Source organism: Pyxicephalus adspersus, chromosome 8 (assembly GCF_032062135.1).
Source record: "Pyxicephalus adspersus chromosome 8, UCB_Pads_2.0, whole genome shotgun sequence".
Classification (NCBI taxonomy): Eukaryota; Metazoa; Chordata; class Amphibia; order Anura; family Pyxicephalidae; genus Pyxicephalus; species Pyxicephalus adspersus.
The window spans coordinates 9,122,184-9,145,354 of record NC_092865.1 but is presented as its reverse complement, the minus strand read 5'-3'; the positions used below and the strand labels follow the sequence as shown (position 1 = coordinate 9,145,354).

Below are 23,171 nucleotides of genomic sequence, written 5' to 3'. Positions count from 1 at the left end.
TTGTATGGGAGCACAATGCCCTTCAAATTGTGACAAATTGCAAACCTCCTCATGCCAATTTGTTTAAATTGTTCATGAGAGATTAGGAAAACATCTCATAATCAGATAAGGAGCTGGATAAAAGACTACCTATAGAAGAATACATTTTGGTATTTAAACTGCATTATCTGTTCCGTGATTCCCAGATAATCCCCATCACATTTAAAGAACAAAACCAATGAGGCTCACAAATCAAATCAAACCAGCAAGTCTGGTTTATATATTTTATTATCAAAGTTTCTTGTAAAACAAAATTTCAGGAACTGTACAACGAGATGGCACAGACTGGAAACTAGCTTTCATTACTGGGTCATCAACAAAATTAAGCCGATATTTTTAAAAATGGAAACAGAAAAAAAAAGTACTGACTACCGTGTGCAAGAATGTAATCACTATCAGAATACTACAGCACTAATAGTGAACACAAAAACAGCAGGGTATGTTTAGGGGGGAGAAAAAGAAAAGGACTTCAACAGCAAACAAAATATCCAATTAAAATGCAGCACTTGGTAAATTAATTTACACAGCAAAAAAAGAAGAAAAAGTTTTCAAGTGAGCGGTCAAGACGCAGCAAGTGGTTATAGCGCTCGCAGACTTGTTAATAAGGAGGGGCAGACAGCAATGATAGTGACATTACCCAGGATGATGCCACAACCTGGAGCTGCCACCACATTACTGCAGATAATACAGAAAAGTCACAGGTTCTCTTGAAAGCTGGTCTTTGCCAATACACATTTACTGGAGCTATGAGCCCAAGATCTGCGTGAGCGCTGTGTTCGAGCTCATACAGTATTTATGACATGATTTCCTATCTCACATGGCCATGTCTCAGGCTTGGAAATAGGTTACTCAGGCCAGAGCATTGCATCCTGGGAGGTTGCAAGATCTTCTATGCTCCAGCTAATTGGCAGGGCTTTAATAAAATAAAAATTGGTGGGACAGGTTGACCAAGATGAGTGAGAGGAAAGTTAGTTTTTTTTTGTTTTTTTGGAGGGGGGGGGGGGGTTGCTTGCTGCAAATTGATTAAGGTTGATTTATTTGTGCAAGGCTTTTCATGATTCTGTAAGTGAGGATCTTTTGAAAGACTAAAATGGTCAACATGCCAACATTAAAAAATAGAAATAAAAGAAAATTGTATACAGCATTTGACCTCCATTTTCCGACGGCAAGACGAAGTAAACCAAATCGTTCAAAGGATCCTGCACAACACATAGCCTCTCCCTGGACTGGTAAATAAGAGGGTTCTAATTTCAAAAACACAAAATTAATTCATTTTCACAGCTTTTCCTTCCTTGATGAATAAGGGCGCCCCATATGATACTCCATTCTTGCTGGCCGTTCTACTAACCCCAATACGTGGCAAATTATTTGGGTGTCAAAGCTCTGCCTTGAAAGACTCACAACATGGCCAGTGCCAGTCTAATCTCGACTGCCGAATCTGACTGAAGCTTACCATTTTAGAGGTAATGGAGTGTGGAAAGTGCGAGGAGCATCTGATTTCTGTTTAAGAGGGCCTTGTCTCAATTTGTGCCACCACTGAAGAAGCCCATTATAGTATTTGAAATGATCCTGAAGATCACAATATAGTACTAAGAGGTCATTGCAGCCTTAAATAAAATAAAAAAAAAAGAAACCATGGCAGCGGTTTTATCATTCCTATGAGCGGAGAAGGGTTAAATCTAATCTGCCATACACAAGACTGCTGGCTGTGAACATGGATGGCCCAGTGACCTTGAACACACATTCAGCCTTCAACCAAACTACTGCGTATATTGATCTATCACATATGGGGTTGGGGAGGAAGGGAGACTGGGGAGCTAAGAAGCAAAATGATAATCATGCGAGGTGTTAGACGCATGCAACGTATTTGTTAAGTTGCGTCACACTTGAGAATTGGGGCAGTCGTCATTTTACATTTTTTTTCACCACACAAAACTGGTTACTCACTTCAATGTTTAAAGATAGACAGACCTTTCAGCACGGCTCTAGTAACATAAGGAAATGTACATTCACCAATAGCTCAGTGTTGCATACAACCAAAATTAGAACATATTAAATAGAAAATAAAAATCACATAGTAATATATGGAGCAGGAGACTTAGTCGCTCATATCCATGTCCTCTTCGTGATGGTCATCTCCATTCACTTTGGAGTCCTTGGTGGAGTCGCTGCCCCCTGCCTCAGCGGCGGTTTCGCTGTCTTGCGGACCGCTGGCTTCTGACACCAAGTACTCTTCGCGCTTGTCCTTCTCGCTGTCATAGCCCTGCTCCTCTTCATCATAATCCCGGGTTACCTGCTGTGAGGATGGAAAAACAACAAGGTAAGTCTACTGCAATTTATTGCCTAACGATGTATGTCATTTGCAACCCCTATTTATTGTACAGCGCTGCATAATATGTTGGCACTATATAAATGCCGTTTGTTAATAATAACAACAACAACAGGACTTTAAATGGTCCGTAGGTCTACTATGTTGTACAAGCCTGGGCCTCTCCTACATACCCAGTTTGACCGCTACCAACATACACCACGCTGTGTGATAGCAATTGTTTCTAATAACTGCATGATCATTACAAAAGAACCCTGGCACCTTGTATAACACCTTACAGCATATACCCATTAACTAAAACAGTGATTTTCAACCACTGTGGCATGGCACACTCTTCAGGTGTACTGTGGGAAATTATCCAATTATCATTGTTGAGTGCCTGTGCTGTAGTGACACTTCCATGTCAGTGGGTGGCAGTAGGTAGCTTAATTGCCTTGTTTATTCTTAGAGACAAGAGAATTAGCTAATTAGAGTGTCATTTAGTTACATTTTTGATTTGTGGTCTGCCGCAGGATTTTTTCAATGTAAAAAATGTGCCGTGGCTCAAGAAGGTTGAAAAACACTGAACTAAACAATGACAGTATCCTTCATACTGTAACTATAATCTACAGTATTTTAAAGTTAAATTTCAAACTTTTATTTTACAATTTTTTCAATTCAATAGCCTATGATACAAAATCCAGACAAGAACAATGTACTGGACAAAAGCTGTCCCAGTAAAAAGTAAAATGTTGAACTGACAAATTTGTATTGATATTATATCAGTTCATACAGATTCACATTTGAACAGAGGTTGAAAAAAAAGACACAAGTGTATCAAGTTAAACCAAACTGTGTAACTATGTAACATTTGTATGATATCCAGATGACTATATACCATACAAAGGTAAGAAGTTTACAGTGTTTAGAGTTTAATTTATTGCCAAGTGCGCAGTTGACAACCTTTTAATAAGTTGTGCCAACCTGTGTCCACTCGCTACATGATAGTGTATGGGTCTACTGCGCTAACGGCATGCATGAGTCCACCAACACCACATCCAGACTATGTAATTCATATTCATGGCTTTTAAGATAATTGCACATTATTATCGTTAAACTACCACTTTGCTAAATTAAGCTCAATGTTGAGGAATCAATAGGAAAACAACTTACTTTCACATCTTTTTCACTTTCGGATCTTCGCTCACGCTCCCTGTCCTTGTCTTTGCTCTTCTTCTTCTTACTGGAAGATCGTTCTCTTTCATCCCTGATTCTCTCACGATCCTTATCCTTCTTCTTTTCCTTTTTATGTCTGCAATTAAAATAAATAAATAAATTACCAGAATGGGCCAAGCTGACACTTTGTAGCAAACACTTGAAGCAATAATAAAACCGCATTTGTTTTCCTGACTGTAAACCGAGAGGCCAAACTAAGAGTAACCAAGAATACTTTGCTGCATTGTATAAATCAGACTTAAACAGTGTCAAGAGAGCACACAGCAGCTATACGATTTCTTAATAGGCTACCATAAAGGTCAAAATAGAAAAAAAGGGTGTGGACAAGCCTAACACTATGGGCCTGTTTTATAAAAGTTCTCCAACGCTGGAGAGGATAAACTTTCATCAGTGAAGCTGGGTGATCCAGCAAACCTGGAATGGATCTGGTCCAGGATTCAGAAGATTTGCTAGCAAATAACTTTGAAGAAATCCATTTCAGCTTTGCTGGATCACCCAGCTTCACTGATGAAAGTGTATCCCCCTCTAATGACTTTAAAATGAAGGCAGAAAAGTTGACTAACCCAAGGAAGGCCTGGCACAGCTGCCTCCTTCTTACATGGCCAAGCCATCTTCTCTTCTGCAAGTGTCTGGCCACTCTCTGTATGAGCCCCCCTTAAAAATAACTTTTTACACAGCTGCCAGGAAAGGAGCAAAGGGCAATACTATAAAATGTATTGAAGTTAACTATCTAACTCTCAGCAGCAGCTTTTGAATGTTCACCCAAGGGAGTTTTTTTTTTTTTTACAACCATGCATAAAATGCTAAATGCACATATGGAAAGACTTTATTTACCTCCTTGGTGAAGGTGAACGAGAGTATTTCCTCTTCGGTGACCTTAACTTTTTAGGAGACCGAGTTCCACTTCGACTCTTTCTGCGCCTTCGATCTCTATTCCAATAAAAATACATAAATGTTATTACATTGTCTACATGGGACAGCAGATCTACACTTCTGGCTTTATGACAACTTCATGCAGATTTCACACACACACAACACTATTTGCATTAGGATATTAGAACAGCTTGTGGCATATCATGTGTACCTGCTTGTGCTTCTAGACCTTCTGCTTGTGCTGTAGCTTTTAGGGGGAGTTTTAGATCGCTTTTTCTCTTTCTCTTCTCTTTTTTTCTCTCTAAAACAAGTAATGGAATATTGAGCCATGTAGAGCATTTGCAGTTTAACATGTTAAAATAAAATTAATTTTAGAAGAGCAGAAGAGCATTCTGGAAAATGATACACTAAATAGTGAGAACAAAAAAAAAAAAAAAAAAGTTGACAATTACCTGGATTTAGATCGAGAACGTCGGCTTCTTTCCCTCGAGTGTGACCTTCGCCTGCGTGGGCTCTTTGATCGCCGCCGGCTTCTGGACTTTGAATGAGATCTTCTCCTTGATCTGCTTCTAGAACGTCTAAGCGAAAAGAAAACAATTTTAGAATGTGAATTAAATAGTGGATTAATGTGTTTGTAAATAAACTCTGATAAATAAAAGCTTTTTCTTTTTTTGAGAAATGAAGAAAACACCTGTTAAAACTGCCAGAAGTTTGGGAAGCTGAAAATTTTCTGTGGTCAAGGAGGTTCATGTGCCCAAGGAGGCATTATGGGGATAGTGGGAGACTGTGTTCTCTTCTAAATAGTATTTTGCAGTGTGCGCCACCGAATAAGCTGCATCAGTGGATGGTTAAAAGAGGGGTAGATTTTTTTTGAATAGGAGGAAGTATCAAGCTTAGCCGATGATGGCTACAGCCAAATGCCAGCACAATAGTTTATTACAAAATAAGTGTACTTTTGTGGTGAAGATGCAAAACTCACATCTGTTCCCCAACACATCGGTCCTAAGCTGATTATTGGACGAGAACTATTGCACGTGTGTACCCAGCCTAAGCTTGCTGCTGGCCAAATGCCATGCAACTGCAGGGATTACATGACTAGGCTGTTCATAATAGCATGAACTTTTACATGTTACACAGCGCTGTACATTCAGGCTACAATAGGACAAGGCTCACATATGGTCAGGAAAACGCATAAATATATTTTTTTCTATCTTACCTGTGTCTGGAAGAAGAGGGTGTTCTCCTCCTCCTAGAGCGAGAGCGTGACCTTGAATGCTTTTTCTTCTCGTCTTTCTTTTCTAAAGCCAAAAAAACAGATAGCAGTCAGATATCCAATCAATCATAAATGGAGCTAAAGAAAGTCACGTAAGGACCACACACTTACCTGGCTCAATGGCTGCAGAAATCAAAGACTGGGCCTCGCGTACACGCTTCATTGCCTCCTCAATATCTTTATTGGAGGCATCGGATTTCAGGCTTGGAGACACCAGCCCTGCCGTCACATGATTTAACCTAGACACAAAATACATTTTAGAATTCAGTTGTAATAACACACAAGAAATGTGTGTGTTGAATGGGAAAATTGCAGGCATACGATTCTAGAAAGAGCAAGACTTACTTGGGATCCACTGTGCTCATGAGTTTCAACAGCTGATCTGCTGCAAGAGACTGGAAAAAGACAGAACATTCATTAGCTACTAGCAAAAAAAAATGCACCACCCCCAACCAAAACTAACATGCTACCAGAGAATGCTGGACCCTTTCCTACTATAAGGAGCTTGTAAAATAAAGTCATACCATTAATCTACAGAGCCGTTCCTGGATGCATTCTGTATATAAATTCCTTTAGATTTCATGATTTAAATGCAGGCTAAACTGTTTAACAAAAGTAAGCTACAATAGTTGGTTAAGAAGGGTTCAGAAAATAAAACCCCATAAAGCAGCCTATAGCCTCGAGGCAAGTACTTTCATGAAAGGTACTCCGGGAAGTTATTTCTGTATAATTGATCATACCACACTATCTGCAGCCCTTAGGACCATGCTGGAAGTAAAGGATGCGAGATATAGCATGCGATCATTGAACGGAATGACAAAAGTAAGGTATACCTGAGAGTTTAGATTGGCTCCTGGAAGAGTAAGAGCAGCGAGGGTGGGATCCAGTGTAGGTGCTCCCAGTGCAGCCAGGGGAACTGCTCCAATCTAGAGAAAAACATTTGCATTGTTAATGAAAACAGAACCGCTTGCTACACAAATGCCAGTTATATCTGTACAATGCCAAAACTGTGTATATTTAGGTAAAGGTGTTTAGTTAACTTGCTGGTGCGAGTCCACAATGATCACTACCTAAGAGTAACTAAAGCAAATAACCAAAATGTTATATTTTGCAGCTTTTCGGTCTTTCGTGGCTGTGATATTAGAGATTCTAAAACGTCTAAAGTCTAAGTATCTTAATTTAGGTATAACTATATTCCAGTTAAATTAGGTTACTATCTCAAGACAAAAAAAACACAGTACGGGGAAACACAGAGCAGGATCACACACTACACCCACAGTCTAAGATAGTAGAACCAGAGGAAGGGAAAACCCCTTACAAACACGGTTCAATTTACATCAACTGTGATAAAAAGAAAAAAATCCTTTCCGATTCTGTGAGGCAATTTGATGTTCCCTGGAACAGTCTCTGCTGTCATTTCTTGATATAATCCGTGCTTCTAGAAAAGCCTACAGATCTTTCTTAAAATGATCAATAGAACGTGCCAAAACAATTTTCGGAGGGAGTTTGTTCCACATTTATACAGACCTTACTGTGAAGAATCTCTTCCCTATGCCAAGATTAAACTTCACAAGAAGCAGAATGCCCCCTTCTCCTTTGCAATAACTTTAAAATATATAATTGGGAAGAGAGTTCTCTATATGAACCATTTATATATTTATACAGGGCGATCATATCCCCCCTTATACGTCTCTTCTCAAGGGGGAATAGATTCAGTTCAGCTAATCTCTCCTCATAGCTGGGCTCCTCCATTCCTTTTATTAGTTTAGTTCCCCTTCTCTGCACTCTCTCCAATTCCACAATGTCCTTTTTGTGAACTGGTGCCCAAAACTGGACTGCATATTCCAGATGATGTTTGACTAACGCTTTGACGCACCTGGAATATACTTAGCCAATAAAAAAAAAAAGTAAAGGCTTTAAAAAAATTATTCTCTGCATAGAATTATGAACTTACCTGACTGAGTGGGTTCGGAGTAGGTAGGAGTCCTCCGCCCGGCAGCAAACCAGTGACTGCGTTAGCTGGGGCCACAAGTGATAAGGCTTTGGCCTCATCAGGAATAATTCCTGCAGAAGAACAAATCTGTATTAGCCACACTGATCACAGGAGGATTTATAAAAAAAAACAAAAAAAAAACAAAACACAAAAATTAAAACGTAAAAGAAACAAAAAGAAAGAAAACACCCAGAAATTCACTGATCCATCATTCAAACTTGCAGATAGCACTTAACTCTGGCTGTCATCTTTATGCTATCTCTATCTACATTTTACCATTAAAGTGAAAATAATCACTGGGCTTTTTTCTCATCTTTCTACACAAGGTTAAAATAGTTCTAGAGTAAGAAAAGATACTGCACAATACACACTACTGCTGCGGTGTTAACACTGCCGAGGTTTCATCACCTGTACGGGATTTTTAATTCATGAACCAAACGTAAGCAAGCACAGTCGGTTTTCTCCGTGGGGGGTGTGCTCTCAACTTTTCAAAAGCTGTTATATGAACAACGACTCGTGTCGGCTGCTTCACTATAAAGCACACAGAGAAATCAAGATACACAAGACAAAAAAAAGGTCGGTTTAGGCGTTTAATCATATGGAACAATTCACTAGCTCTTGTAATCATACCTACCACAGAAGAGTGTATGAAAGTTTGTTATGTGGTGTACGAGGGTGTTTGAGAGTTTGCAATCAATCCCCTTTGACTTCTAACACTTAGCTTACCTGATGAAGAGCGCTAATAAAAGGTCCGGGTTATGGGAGAAAGCATGAATGATATAATACCAGACTACTGAGCCTAATCCATAAGCAAAGTGTGTATTGTGTCAAAACAGTCACATACATACAGCAGAGAGGCCATTCGGAAGACTGAACCAATATTAAAGTGTACCTGTCATTTTGAAGAAGACATAATTCTGCCATCTAAAAACCTAACATACTTTATGTACATGTTGCCATTTGTTTAACATTCTAAGTAACTGACACATACTCACCTATAATACACCCTATATCAACTTCCCTATATCTTTTCTGACACAATGTGATCATTTATGTACTATATCGCCTAGTTGGAGCCTCAGAGATTAAGCTATTTTGCCAAAATCACAGACTTTAAGCAGGCCAGGTACAAAGCCTCCTCTGGATGGAGAAATGTCATACTACAGTAAGCAAAGACAGCTGCTAACATCAGAAATGTTCAGCAGAAGGACAGGACAAAATTAATTTTAAAATAGCACAGAGCAGAAAGAAGAATGTGCTGCATCCTGTGACAAGCGAATGCAGTCTAGTCGCCATGAGTTTGCAACAGGGTGATTAGAAATTGGTAAATAAAGCAGACTGACTTTACCAGCGTGTCAATGTTCCCTAGATAGTGTTAACAGTTTTCTAGCTGTCAGAGTTGCTCTTTAAAGGAAACCTGCATTGAGAAGACATGTGAGCTGCCGTTGCTTTTCTCTTGCTGATAGCCTGGCAGTCATGATCCAGCACTTGCATAATAGGGAAGAAAGGTTTTCACTTTCAACTACAGTAATTGCAAGCCTGTTCCAGGTCAGTGACCAAGTATGACGGTCAAAGGTAGCCAGAAAACTACTTTTTGTTTTGGAAAGTGACAGCAAACCAAATTTTTCCTCAGTGAAGGTTTCCTCCAAGCAATCTACAAATGTATAGTACGGTGCTCCCAAGAAGGGCTGTGAGAGAGTAAGGTAAATTAGAAATAGATGCAAAGTATTAAAAAACAATGTTTGTAGCTGCATCTCCACCATTTACATTACATATAGCAGTTTCTCTGGTCTGTAGATGTGAAGATACAATAAGGATGCCAATGACAACAAATGGGGTGATTAGCCTATATAACCTCAGCTTTCCACAAGCAAAGTGGGTGGGGGGCAAAACAGAAAGCAAGGAAAGACTACATCTTCTTGTCTTTATATGCAGTCTACTGTCATAGCAAATAGTTGCACATGTCTAATAATGACCATTCGTCTTGTATTTCTGTCCTATACCAAATTCAAACTGCATCCTCTGCACAATCACAGGTTCACTTTAACAAGTGGCAAGCCGACATGACCCAATGACTGTAACAGCAACATCCATACTGAAGAGTGCAGCCAAAGAGGTCCCCGCTGTATGTAGGTGATGATTGTGTTAAGCCAGCACATTCAGTATTAACTAAAAAAAAAAAAAAAAAAAAAAAAATGTGCCATATTTATCTGCCCCTCTCCCATTCCAATTGCCCATATCCACCCCCAAAATTAAGAGCGTGAGCAAAATTAAAGAAATGGAAAAAAAAAAAGAAGAAAAAAAAAAAAAAGAAAATTAAATGTAACTATAGATTTCCATATACCAGTCGTTTGTCTTGGATTAACAAAGTGCGTGTGAGAATAAAACATACAACATGTACAGGGCACTTAAGAGAAACTGGACAAGCTGGAGAGGAAAACGGTTGAGTGGTATTTTCAGCAGGGCCTGGTATATAGTTCAGGCTGAACCAGGGAAAAGAACTGTAAAACACAACAACAAAAAAAAGAAAAACCACTGTTAAATAAGGATCATGGTTCCTTCCACCTACGCTGAGAGCTGCAGATCTTAAAACAAATTCAATAATACACTGCATGAGGCAGATAGCTGCATTTTGAGAAAAAGGGGGCCAGAGACTGTCAATTTCACCAAACATCACAAATATCTATGGAATAGGGGAAGAGTCATGCATTGGTCCAGAGACAAGAGTTGGCCAAAATTTTTAATAAAAAAAAAATTAAGACAGCATCTACCATAAATCATGCACTGGAGACTCCAGTCTAGATTAATTTTGTTTTTTTAAATTTTTGTTAAAATGTGACATTAATTTAGAAGAAATCTGGAACTAAAATAAAATGATAAAAAAAGCAATGAGGACCCTCACCAGATATTTTTCATGCGTCATGGTTTATTTTATTTTTTTACACTGCCGCTTTGTTAGAACCATGAAACACTGCGTGGATATGTTGAAACGAAAGAAAAAAAAAAGAAACAGACAAAAAAAAAGAAAAAGAAACAAACATTAACCATTACACCTGAAAACCTGCCCACGTCTACTACAGAAAAGCCAATAGGTAAATAGAGCAAACGTGTCCAGGAACCCACAGCATCCAATCAGATACCCTTCTGTATTCTGACTACTCTATGGTATGTTCAATTTTATGTTCTGATTGGCTGCTATGGGTGAAGTCACACGAAAGCTTTGTATTATTAAAACCATACAGGGTTAGCCCACTCAAAAAAAGAATAATTCTAATTTTTTGGTAGAAATTAGTTGAAATACTCAGCGGTTAAAGATGAAGATGGTTGGGTTTAGTTCCCATGTCTGTCCACAAATGCCAACATTTTAGAAAATTCAATAGAAGGAGCAGAACTGGGAATTATACCACAGAGGTCTGTACAACCATCATCCAAAACTAAACTCCCAATCTGGGTGGGCTGACCCTTCAAACATATGGAGAAACACCCACAATGGTCATATATGATTATTACCTCCAAATAAAATATTACCAATCTAGCATTGGTGCAGAGTGCGCCTTTGTCACAAACAAAGCAGCAATTATATGCTGTAATACAGACGTCTGGTTGCTAATATGTCCACACTACAAAAAAGCTGCCATAAAGGACGCCCACCAGAAAGGTATGCACTGCTTTTTACAGCATCAAAGCCAAGTGAAAGCAAACATACATTTGCAGTGGGAGATTCTTTCCTTTCACACCATTCAAAAGTTTGGAGTGCAATAAGGAAAACTGCCATGAGAGAAATATGTGGGCTGCCACAGGTTTACTCAGAGACTGCAGAAGTATGCGCCCACGGTGGTCAAGACAAAGCGCAGATGTTGATTGATTATCATGACAACCATGCAGCTAGCATTTTTAGGAGTTTTGCAGCCATCATATTCCTTTCCATGAACACTTTAAAGTAAAGTGAACCCCTTAACCACTTTGAAACACTTTAAAGGACAATTCCTGTTTAGGAGCAGACACCATACCACCTCTTCTATACGGAGCCTTTCTTTATATCCAAGATTCTGACCTCAGCGTCAGCCCTGGATATAGCCATTTAAACCTCAGGAAGGACGGGGAAGTCAGTCAGGCTGCTAGCAAAGTAAAGTTTTAAAAAAGGCCCAAGCAGGGGGTTTTCTGACAAAGCAGGGTTATAGTAGGAATCCAGTGAAGTCTGCAGGACTTTTAAAATGTAAAACAGTTAACAGGTTCACTTTAGGTATTCTATTTGTTTAAAGCCGATCTCCAGGTAAATATAAAAGACAACTTAAGGCAGCTTTGTAATATTCATTATTAATATCTTTGATACAATCAGTATAAGTACCTGACTTTGACTCGGTATCAGCCTCTTGCAAGTCCCCTGTATAGCAGAACTCAGAATGGGAGAGAAAGAAGCATTACAAGGAACAAATTGGTTTGCTGCACTGCTCATGTGCTAAGAAAGAGCATGCAGATATGAGAAGCAGGCAAAGACAGAAGTGAGTTCAGTCTGCTGCTTCTTCAGTCTAGTGACTGGCCGAGCGAGGTAAAAGACCGGTCAGAAATAATTAACTGCATCAGAAGAGTCCCGGCTCCGACCCTGCCAGGACTGCATTGTTCCGGAGATGTAAATCTCATAACTGGATGAACAAAAATACAAATACTTTGTCAGATAAAACAGCCTTATTGTATTTTATCTTAGTATTTAGCCGTCTGCCTGGAGTTCAGCTTTAGAAAATGAACTATAAATGATCTTTCTAATAAAGAGATAGCGTCAGTCTGACCCATCACAGCTTTTCTTAGCATTAGAAACTAAAGAACAGTTTGGTCATATAGAACATCTTATACAAATTTATGTTAATAAAAAAATTGTGTGGAAGAGGACAAAAGGTCATGCTTTTGGACAGTACCAAGTAAACTTGTATGTTTATACACCTAGTTTTCCTACTGAAATGTAACCCAACAACGATAAGAGGACATCCTTCAGCACTGATCTCTGCATTTTTAATGACATGGAAACTTCTCTGTTAACTGCATTTAAATTGTGTATGATGGTGGTATTAGGAAGTAAATCCTGTAAGTCACATCAAGTGTTGCTGTGCATGTGCCAGGGATATATAACTAAATCAGGATATTTATAGAAAGTCTATTTTTGACGTGAGGAGGCTCTAAAGGGCCAAGTCAAACAAATGGCTGTTATTCCTGAACAAAACATTCTAGCTAAATCATAGCTCTGGAGAAAACCTTTACAAGGCACACAGATTTTACATATCAAGAGATCTTGTGCAGAAATATATTCATTTATTATGCCAATATCCACCCCCTTACAAATACAGATCTTTGCAACTTACCGTAAAATCCTTTACTTGGAGTCTATGGACACACTTTAAGTTTTATTGCTTTAGGACAAAGATAAACAATAATCTTTTAGTCCAGCTCAGACTATCAACTCTAACCAGCATGTCTGAGAGGTGGAAACTTCCAACACAATTAAAGAAAAGTATTTAGATTAAAGGATGAATTACAAAAATGGACTGCTTTTGGACTTTCCAATAGCATGGTTCCTGTGTAGGTATCTTGGACTGGACTATTATTAAACAGGATTTATATAGCACCAACATATTACGCAGCGCTGTACAATAAATAGGGCTATATGCCATTATTTTGTTTGCCAGTGTCCAATCCTCCTAAAGGTGGTGGGCATACCTATATGTGTATATATATATATATATATATATATATATATATATATATATATATATATATATATATATAAATAACACTTCATACTGCCTCCAACTGTGCTTTGGTATTGGTTTATTTCTGTGTAATTTGTGAGGGAGTAGATATAAAAACTACAACTGGTAAGTTTAGCTTAGGTTTCATTTTCTTCAATACTTGTAGATTCAGATGTAAAAATTAAAGGGGAGATTCAGGAGTAGAAATAGATGTAAAAATTAGCTGGCCTACAGGACAGCCAGGTGACAAGCCCAATTAACAGTTACGTAAACCCCAAATCTGGTTTTCCAGTATGTTTGGTTTTATACCTCAATTGATGTAGATTTAGGCAAATCAGTAAAACTTTTTTTATTATTTAGATACTTAGATTCTGCCGGTAACGTCACTTTTAATGCTGAAGGCGGACAATGCTAAACGTTAAGAAGCTATTGCCTACCATGGGCACTAAAGTTGGCCACGGGGTTACCCACTGGGTCTTTCAAATCTAGTCTATAAGATCAGTTGCCTAACATGCAACTGAAGGTGTTTGCATTGCAGGTTGACCATGCTGCTGCCAACTGCAACGTAATGGAAGTGTCTAACATTGAAGGGACAGGGTGGTAAACATATGGAGAAATAAAGTTTGGATCCGCATAGAATATAGGACTCCTAATGTGGCAGAAAGACTTACATGGAATTGCTAAATCCACAAAATTGTTTACAATATGTATGCTACACATTATTAATCCACCAACCCTTAGGACATCAATGTTGTGACTGATAAATGAAAGGAAGGTCATCTTGTCCTCTATGACCAGAGGACAGTTAGTAATGCTTTTTGGGATCCCACAGTAATGTTATTCATGGTAGGAAATGGCAGTTCTGACCGTTGTGAACAGCTGCGCTGCACTGGCTAAAAACACCACCGAGAATGAAAATGCTGCTTTATAAATCCTCTGTATGAACACTGCAGCTGTCACACATGAAATATGTGTTTGTGAAAGTCATTGAATAAGGTCCTACAAGGTATTACTTTACTATCCATATCAAGAAATAATTTACAGACTGTAACCAAAGTTGTAGTTCAAGATTTAGCTTGATAATATAGCTAATAATGATTTACATCACAACTCCATTAAAAATGTAGTTATTTATTAAGGATGGAGGGGGACAGGATTTAATCAGCCCCCCACCCCACAGTCATTAGGTGTTGTGCTTGCTTTTAAAGTTGACCCACCAGTAGTTTTACCACTTCTGTTATTTACTTGCAAGAGCCTTCCTCCTTTGGATTGCTCCCTGATGCCACCATCTTGGATGTGATGCCAGCAGCTTACAATTTTTGGTCACCTTGTCTACTAGTATTAGAACTTTGGTTACAGAGAATACTAATAGTTACATGATACAGTATTGTTCTTTCCAGCATTGCAAAAGAGTAAATAATGCAATGACAAAGGCATCTTAATCTGTTGCAATAGTAAAGGGGGTGTGTAAGGACCCATGGGAACTTGGTTGGCAATTAAGGGGTAATTAAACCCTGTCCAGAGCCACCTTTAACTTTTAAAAGAGTTGCTGTTTTGATACCAAATAGTTAAACCGTATATCCAATAAATTACTTATCCTGCTTTTGTTTTCAGAGAATAACCTCACACCTGCCATCTTTTAACAAACAATCCTAGACATACAGTAATATAAGCCATGGAAAAAAAAAAAAGAAAGACATTGTTAGCATGTAGTTACAGCATGTACAACACGCGAGTGCTTGCTGGCGTCTAGTTAATGTCTAGCATCCCCTGTAGCAGAAGAGGACCCACTTTTTTTCTGCCATCAGGAAGGGCTTTGCAAATGCCTTCTCCACTACAAAAATCACACACACAAATAACAGAGAAAAGAGTTCATTATTTGGCAAATACTGTAAGCTATTGAAGGATGCAAACTTCAAAGGGAGAGAGGAGAATTTATTTATTTATTTTTTTTTAAACCCTGCACCCATTCAGCACCTCTGTAAGTTACTAACTTACAGGAACACCAAAAAAAGGATCCGTGGTATACCTGTAACTTTATGAGCCAATGTGCCAGTTTTCAGGATACAGTGACTATATTGCTAAGCAATGACATTCCTTGTCAACGCGAGAGGCAGTTATTGGATGCCCATGTAAAGGACAGCAAGATATAATAAAAAACAAAGATTGTAATGTGACATCTAACAGACAGGATGCAGGTGCTGGATGACTAGGAACTGGCAGAACAGCCTGGGGATTTGATTTATTTATTATTTGAAGAAAAGACTCAGTGTATACCAGGGATCTTTAAACAAAAATGACAAGCATGCAGACTGTGCTTTTTAGGAACCCCGAAACAGACATCCCCCAACCCTCCTTCCTCAAAAAGATATAAAAAGCTAGGTAATGTACTAACCTTCAGCGTACGGAACCACTATTAACGCTCGGTCCACAAACACGGTATTGGTCAGGTGCTGGGCCACCACAGCAGACTCTGGATCATGGAACTTTACAAAACAGACACGAGATGTTACAGGCAAAGGAGATTCACTAAAAAAAGGAAAAGGAAAAAGCCTGATGAAATACATGAAAACCATGAAAAAGAAGCACTGGGAGGGGAAGGGGGTGGGTGGATGATTGGAGTAAATATAAAATCCAGCATCAGGACGATTTAGGTTGTCACTCAGAATGCAATACTCACGCCTTCATTGTAAGCCCTACAAAAAACTCAATTGTTTATTAATTACATTATTGCACATGCATCAGCTGTTTTCGGTCACAGCGGATGCCATCGAATCCTGGAAAGGTGCCAGATCTGGGATAACATACACCCCTAGAAATATGGCAAATGTATATACTTATCCCAGTCCCAGCACTGTTACCTAAAGGTAACAGCAGACTACATTTCTAAAGACCAGCTTAAGTGAAAATTGAACAAGGAAAATTTCCAAATCAACCATGTTGATTAGTGTTAAAATTTTACCTTTGTAAATCAACTTTTCAAATTCAAAACCATTATACAGCTGTGAATCTCATCATACAGACATAGGATGTCTCAATTGCTTGACACCTACTTCTTGGTAACTACAATTCTATCCCGCCTGCCCCATTATGAATACACAATGGGCCTGATTTATTAAAGCTCTTCAAGGCTGAAGAGGATACACTTTCATCGGTGAAGCTGGGTGATCCAGCAAACCTGGAATGGATCTGGTCCGGAATTCAAAACATTTGCTAGCAAATTACTTTAAAGAAATGTATTCCAGGTTTGCTGGATCACCCAGCTTCACTGCTGAATGTATATCCTCTCTAGCCCTGGAGAGCTTTATTAAATCAGGTCCCATATATTTATGGATCTGACTTTGTGCACAGAGATGCAGTCATGCTGGAACCAAATAAGGTTCCACAACCCCAGGTCTCTATCGCCTAGGCGGTGAACTGAAATCTGGGAAATGCCATCCTTGGTGGGAGTGTTTCTAATCCACTCCCACAGACCTAATTATGCAGATTTTTTTTTCCCTTGCCTGGGACTTTCATGTCACTCTGCAGCTGCTTCTTTTCAGCTTGTGAGCCCTCTGTGCAGGGGGCTCCAGCTAGTGAGGGAGGGGGAGTGTGTGGAGAAGAAGGTCAGGAGAGGAAGAAAAGGTAAACTTGCCAGTCACAAGCTGGCCACTTCTAAACACTTCATAAATCATTATATTTTTCATGGATACAAGCTGACCCAGCCAGTGCCACCAGGGAAGATTTTTGACATTGTAGTGCAAGTAAGAATAGATTATTAACTAATAATAATAATTTAAAGACTAGTTTTTGAGTTTAGTTCCTCTTTAAGAAATCCATTCCTGGTTTGCTGGATCACCCAGCTTTGTTGATAAAAAATGTATCCTCTTCAGCCTTGAGGAGCTTTTAATAAGTCAGGCCCAATTTTGGAAGATATTATCTGGCAGCTATTTATCTTCTCACACTGTGTGACACATGGTCACCCATGATTTATCTAACCACTGGATTAATCTACAGATGAGAGGAAATGAGCGGTAGTGTACCGTGCAAACAAGTTGGACCACTGTTCATTATGTCAAATATTGAAGGGTAACAATAAAAGCAAGTGAAGAAGCATATACAGAATGAGAAGTAGCACTGTATGTTAGGAAAGGTGTTCTTTAAATTTAAATATATATAATCCCCTCGGTTAGCTGTGACATACAGAACATTAAATCCCACTTTTTCCTTACACAAAGATATGGCTGCCTGTCTATTGGAAATAAACACAGACATGCTTTACTTCAGTTTGTAGAGGTGTCACAAACAATTCCCTATTTATAGGCTGCATGCTCTTTAATATTAATGAGCTGCAAAACAACTAAAGGGCTGTGTTGTGTACAACTGCTGCATATATTATGACAAACTTTAATCACACTGCAAACTGTTCAGCCTCACAAACGATCACTGCCCAGCTGGATGAAAAGGAGTCTAAGTTTCCCAATGGTACAAGTCTCATTCAATACCACGCTGGTTACACATTAATAACTTGCATACAATTGTACTACTGTTTAATCAACCAACATGAATTTACTACATAGCCATAATCAATAAAGAATGAAATGAACTGATCAAATCATTTTTCTTTGTCAATACAACTACCTGCTAGAAACAAACACAATTAACTTTTTGTTTGCCAATAGCTGATCGTGCAATACTGAAAGCCTTTTGTAAGCTTTTTAACCACTAGAAAAGGCTGCAAAGCCTCAATGCTGCAGCGGGACAAACAGTGACATCTGCATACAAATGTAAAAAAAAAGTATAAATGTGCACAATTCGGGCAGTTTAAAGAAATATTTTAAATAACTTGGACAAGGTTTCGGTTAAAGTCATTTACATGTATGTATAAATAAAGGTTAATAATTTGCTTTGCATTTACTGAGCTCATAAATCTAATCAGTATTAGATTTGTAAGCTCTCAAAACAGAAACAATGTTGCAGAATAAATTTCACCCATGATGATTTCATTTTATCTGCAGAGCCTTGCAGCAACATTGTTACATAATTCTGAGAACAGTTCTGGCTGCAGTATAGGACTGGCACTGGACACAGCATGTCATTTCAATTGAAACATATCTAGGAAGAAAAAGCTCCCACAGTAAAAGGAATCTGTCAGTAAAGCAAGAATGATGCCAATTTGAAGGCTGCTAAACTGATCAAGGCTCTGTGTGTCACTGACTAGGAACAAGCATGCAGCAAATGAAACTTTGGGCCAACTAAAATGTTCATGTTTGCTTTGGGTCTGCAACTGGCCAAATATATAGGGTAAGAATAAAGATGAAAGCCCTGGAAACAGACACTTCAGTAATAGTAAACTAACAGGTCTTTATTGAACCACTGCAATTAAATTATTTTATTCTGGATATTACTCATTTATATGTAAGACAGTCTGTACATCAATAGGGACAATTACAGGGACTGGGAACTCTGACCCCGAAAGGCACCTACAACAGTCAGCTTTTCCATGCAGTTAAAACCTTTTTCCAGAAACAAATATGTTTCAGTAACAGCTTAAATGTGTCAGTTGGAGTTACAGTCATTAACTGAAAAAAAATACCAGTGCTTTAGTCTGTTATTGGAAGTGAAAAATATTAATTGACAGAATCAACAGGTAAACTGTTACATAAGGATAAAAAATAGGAAAGCAATGCCAGTGGAAAGGCACATCATACGTACACTGTATTATTTTGTCTTTAGCTCTACTTTAAAGGCAATCAATCAGAAACAAATCTAATAAAATGTTTCAAAGCTCAGTAGAAGCAAATCTACAAATGACATTATCGAATTTGCAAAATGTAACCTTCCCTTGGCCCTTCAACATACTAAACCTCACTATTGGTTCTGCAGTGATAGGTGCCCTCAATGACCCACCAGGATGCCCAGTAGAGGAAAAGATTTAGAAAGTTTCCCTTTTAATAGAAAAAAAAATGAATATGCACATAACTTCAATGTCCGGATGTGGAAAAATATTGGTTGATCATAATTTGGTACATTTACAGAACCATCTGTTATCACGTTAAAGGAAGATTCCTTATACACCAGATCAGATCAAAATCTGAGTGACTTTTTTTTTCCACAAATTTGCTGGTTGGTTGGGGTTCCGTTGCAGAACAATGGTTTGAACAGGCCCTTGGGTGGATGATTAAACAATATTCATCATTCCGCTCTTCTGTGTTTACAAAGGTTTTTATTGCTTTATCCATTCTGTGGGTTTATAAATCAGAAACAAACAAGTGGGGAATCGGAAATAATGTAGGCAATAAAGCCCTTAAAAGTCAGGGGTGTCAAACTTTGGCCCGCGGGCTAAATCTGGCCCAGCACGTCCTTTTTTTGGCCCCCAAAAGAATTCCTAATATAAATTGCAGATAGCCCGCCGCTACTGCAAACTGTAACGGCGGGCCAGTTGCAATTCATATTAGGCTGCTGTTCTATAGACGCAAGTACAATGCTGCTACTACAATTCCCGGCATCATTTGCGTCTCTAAACCGGCGGCCTCTCTGCCGGGAAATGTAGTAGCCTATGCGTGGACTCCCCGGTGTTTATACTGACAGGTAAACTCAATAATCAGGAATTATCAGGAATATCATAGAGCTAATATATTAATTGTTTTACTGTGCCAGAAAATGCAATGTGAAACCAAATTAATGCAGCAATTTATTTGGTTTCACAATGCATTCTCTTGCAAAGAAACAACTAATCTCAATAAGAAGAAACAAGAACACATGAGAAGAGCATGCAGTAATATGCAATGGATTGATCTAAATAATTCAATCCAGTGCATGCTCTTCTCATATGCTCGTTTCTTCTTATTGAGATCAGTTTTTCAATACATTTCAAGTTTGGCCCGCAACTTGGTATAAGTTTTTATTTTCGTCCCTCTGTGTATTTGAGTTTGACACCCCTGATTTAAGTGAATGAGGGGGGTAAGTGAAACCATGACATCCTAATAGGAAAAGTTGATTTTTAAAGTTATCTGATGCAGAGTAGAATGAAAGCTGCAGAAAATTTTATAAATGTAGTAAAATATTGAAGTTCTTGATTGATTGACCTTCCAAAAAAAAAAAAAAAATATGCTGGCCACTGGCCACAGTCATTATATATATATATATATATATATATATATATATATATATATATATATATATATATATATATATATATATATATATATATATATATTATATATATTTATATTTATTTCTCTAAAATAAAAGGAAGCAAAAAAAATTGTATTTTCCTTTGTTTAAAGTATAAAATTGTCAGGTTGTACAGTGAAATGGCCACAAAACATGGACAGCCATTATAATTTGCAGCAATTCCACACTGGGGGTATCCTATAATTATATATATCCTAAAACTTGCTCTTTTTGGCAATATTCACTCTTGATTCACCAACATGGGCTTAGGACCAAAACACAGATGGAGAAAAAATAAATTCCCATCATTAGTAATTGCTATCGGTTATTAATCTCTGCTACAAATTCGCTTTAGTGACATCAGATCAATGTTGCTAGAAATTATCTTGTGATCTTTTCCAGTGACAGATGAATGAGCAATTGCTGTACACACAGCGCCATTCTGTTCTATAGAAAGAGGAGGGGAGAGGACGCGTGAACGCACACTGCTGTGCTCTCCTCCGTAGAAATGCACAGCAGTAATTCATCAATTCCCCGCAAAGGACTGTACATACAGCAGGGAACTTTGCATGTTAGATTTCCACCAAAGACAAGCACGACCGTTCGTCTCGCAACAATCATCTGACGTTTGTACACAACCTGAGAGTAACCGCAACAGTGCAAAAATAGGAAAACAAAAAACTTAAAAGTAGTAAATTAGAAAAATCTCCCACTCAGACAGTTGTACTGTAGCAACAAATGTAACTGATTTGCTGAATATCTGCAAGAACAAGATGTGCAGAATGAAGCTTGGCGTATATGTTTGAACAATCTCAGGCTATGCCAATGTACAGCTTACCCCGGGCAATCATTTCACCCAGCCCCGGGCATCGCACCCTCACCATGATCATACACAGAAGAAGAGTAACATCTGCTGAACAAAAATCATCTCGGGTTAATAGAAAAACAGTTCCGCATGACACCATTAAAATTTTTAGAACTGGGCTGATTAAGATGGGACCCGACACAAAGGAAGGAAGGACTTCCAATGGGGACACCTGCACCCGTGACAACCACATGGAGAAGGCCCTGCAATCTGGGGAGATTTCTGCTTACTTTGATGTAAAATCTCTCAAATTGACAAACAAAAAGAATTAACTTGAACCATTTTCTAACCAGTGCAAAACAAATAAAGCGTCACATAATGAAATGTATTGCAATCAAAGCAGCAGGAAGATATATGAGTATAATCACAACTCAGGAGGTGGAATAAATACCCTAAGGGGTAATTATGAGTATAATTGCTCCTGTGAATCCTCCGGTTTCCTCTAATATGACAACACTGATGAACCAACCAATGGCGAGCGTCCCCTGGGGGTGAATGCCACCTTAGAGCATACACAAAGCTGAAGCACGGCATGAGCAGATGTCGGGGCCGGGCATGAAACTGAACGCTCTAAACCCGGGCAATAAAAAGAGCTAAACTTATAAAGAACCAAACAACTCCGTAAAACAAATCATGGCTCGGGGGAAAACAACTTTGTCCACCCAGCGCCTCTTAACCCATCAGAGGCAGCGCAGTCAGCACCGATGACAAACGTACATCTGACAACACTAGGAAATGCAGAAAAGGTGACCACACACATCAGATAAATAAAATAATAAAACAAAGGGCTTATAGTCAATCAGCAGATTGGGGGGGGGATTGCTTGCTGGGCTTTGCGGTCCCACAGAAAGTTGGAGGGGAACTGCTGGGTCTTGTGGCCCCACAACTGCTAGGAAGGGGATCTGCAGCACGGTGTGGCCCCCCAAGGGCTGAAGGGAGATTGCTGGGCCTTGTGGGACCTCAGCAGCTTGGCTATGTGGTCTCACAGAAACTTGTAGAGAGCCTGCTGAGTCTTGTGGCCCCACAACAGCTAGGGAGGGGTTCTGTCACACCTTGCGGCCCCCCCAGGGGCTGAAGGGAGCTTGCTGGGCCTTGTAGTACCTCAGCAGCTGGGCCTTGATGCCATCCTGGGGTTTGTGAGGAGCCTGCTAGGCTTCGTGGTTCATCAACCTCTAAAGGAGGCCTGCTAGGCCCTTAGTAGAGTGAGGGAATACCGGGCCCTGTATCCCTCGGGTCCCCTCACACCACATACGGTGTCCGCCGCCTCCTTCCGGGCGCCATTTTGTTCCCCCCTCCCCCCGCCAGGCCACACCGCCATGTCGGTCTCCCCTCACCTCCTCCTCGGGTCACTTACTCTGGCGGGAAGAGTCGAAGTTCGTCTATCTTGCCCAGGAAGCCGAAGAGGGTTTTCATCTGTTCGGAGCTTGCGCTGGGGGACACGTTGGTCACCTGGATGACGTCTGTGCTGGAAGTCATGGCGCCTCCTGCTCTAACACACAACAAGAGGGACACACACACAGGATTAGTACAGGTGGCGGGAAGGACAGCGGCCGGCTACAATACGCAGCACACAGCCGCCATCCAACAACGACAAGAACCTGACTGGGCCGCGGCGTCCCACAATGCACCGAGCGCGCCTGCGCAATGCGTATCCACCTCCTCAGACACGCTAGAAGCCCCGCCTACCG

At 39.4% G+C, this 23,171-nt stretch overlaps 1 protein-coding gene across 2 annotated transcripts; it reads right to left on the bottom strand.

Moving 5' to 3' along the window:
• Nucleotides 1-231: 231 nt before the first annotated feature.
• Nucleotides 232-23,126, bottom strand: SRSF11 (serine and arginine rich splicing factor 11). 2 transcript variants are annotated; one of them, XM_072419467.1, is made up of 12 exons: nt 22,838-23,126; nt 15,859-15,992; nt 7,684-7,793; nt 6,563-6,655; nt 6,075-6,124; nt 5,841-5,968; nt 5,673-5,754; nt 4,909-5,034; nt 4,668-4,757; nt 4,418-4,513; nt 3,521-3,659; nt 232-2,335 (listed from the first exon to the last, which is right to left on the bottom strand). In XM_072419467.1, exons 1-12 carry the CDS (start codon nt 22,957-22,959, stop codon nt 2,138-2,140), a joined length of 1,368 nt encoding a protein of 455 aa, XP_072275568.1. In that variant the 5' UTR covers nt 22,960-23,126; the 3' UTR covers nt 232-2,137. The 2 variants fall into 2 exon arrangements, with proteins under 2 accessions (XP_072275568.1, XP_072275569.1); XM_072419468.1 differs by lacking the exons at nt 15,859-15,992; nt 22,838-23,126 and adding exons at nt 8,131-10,223; nt 10,625-13,450.
• Between the last annotated feature and the right edge of the window lie 45 nt (nt 23,127-23,171).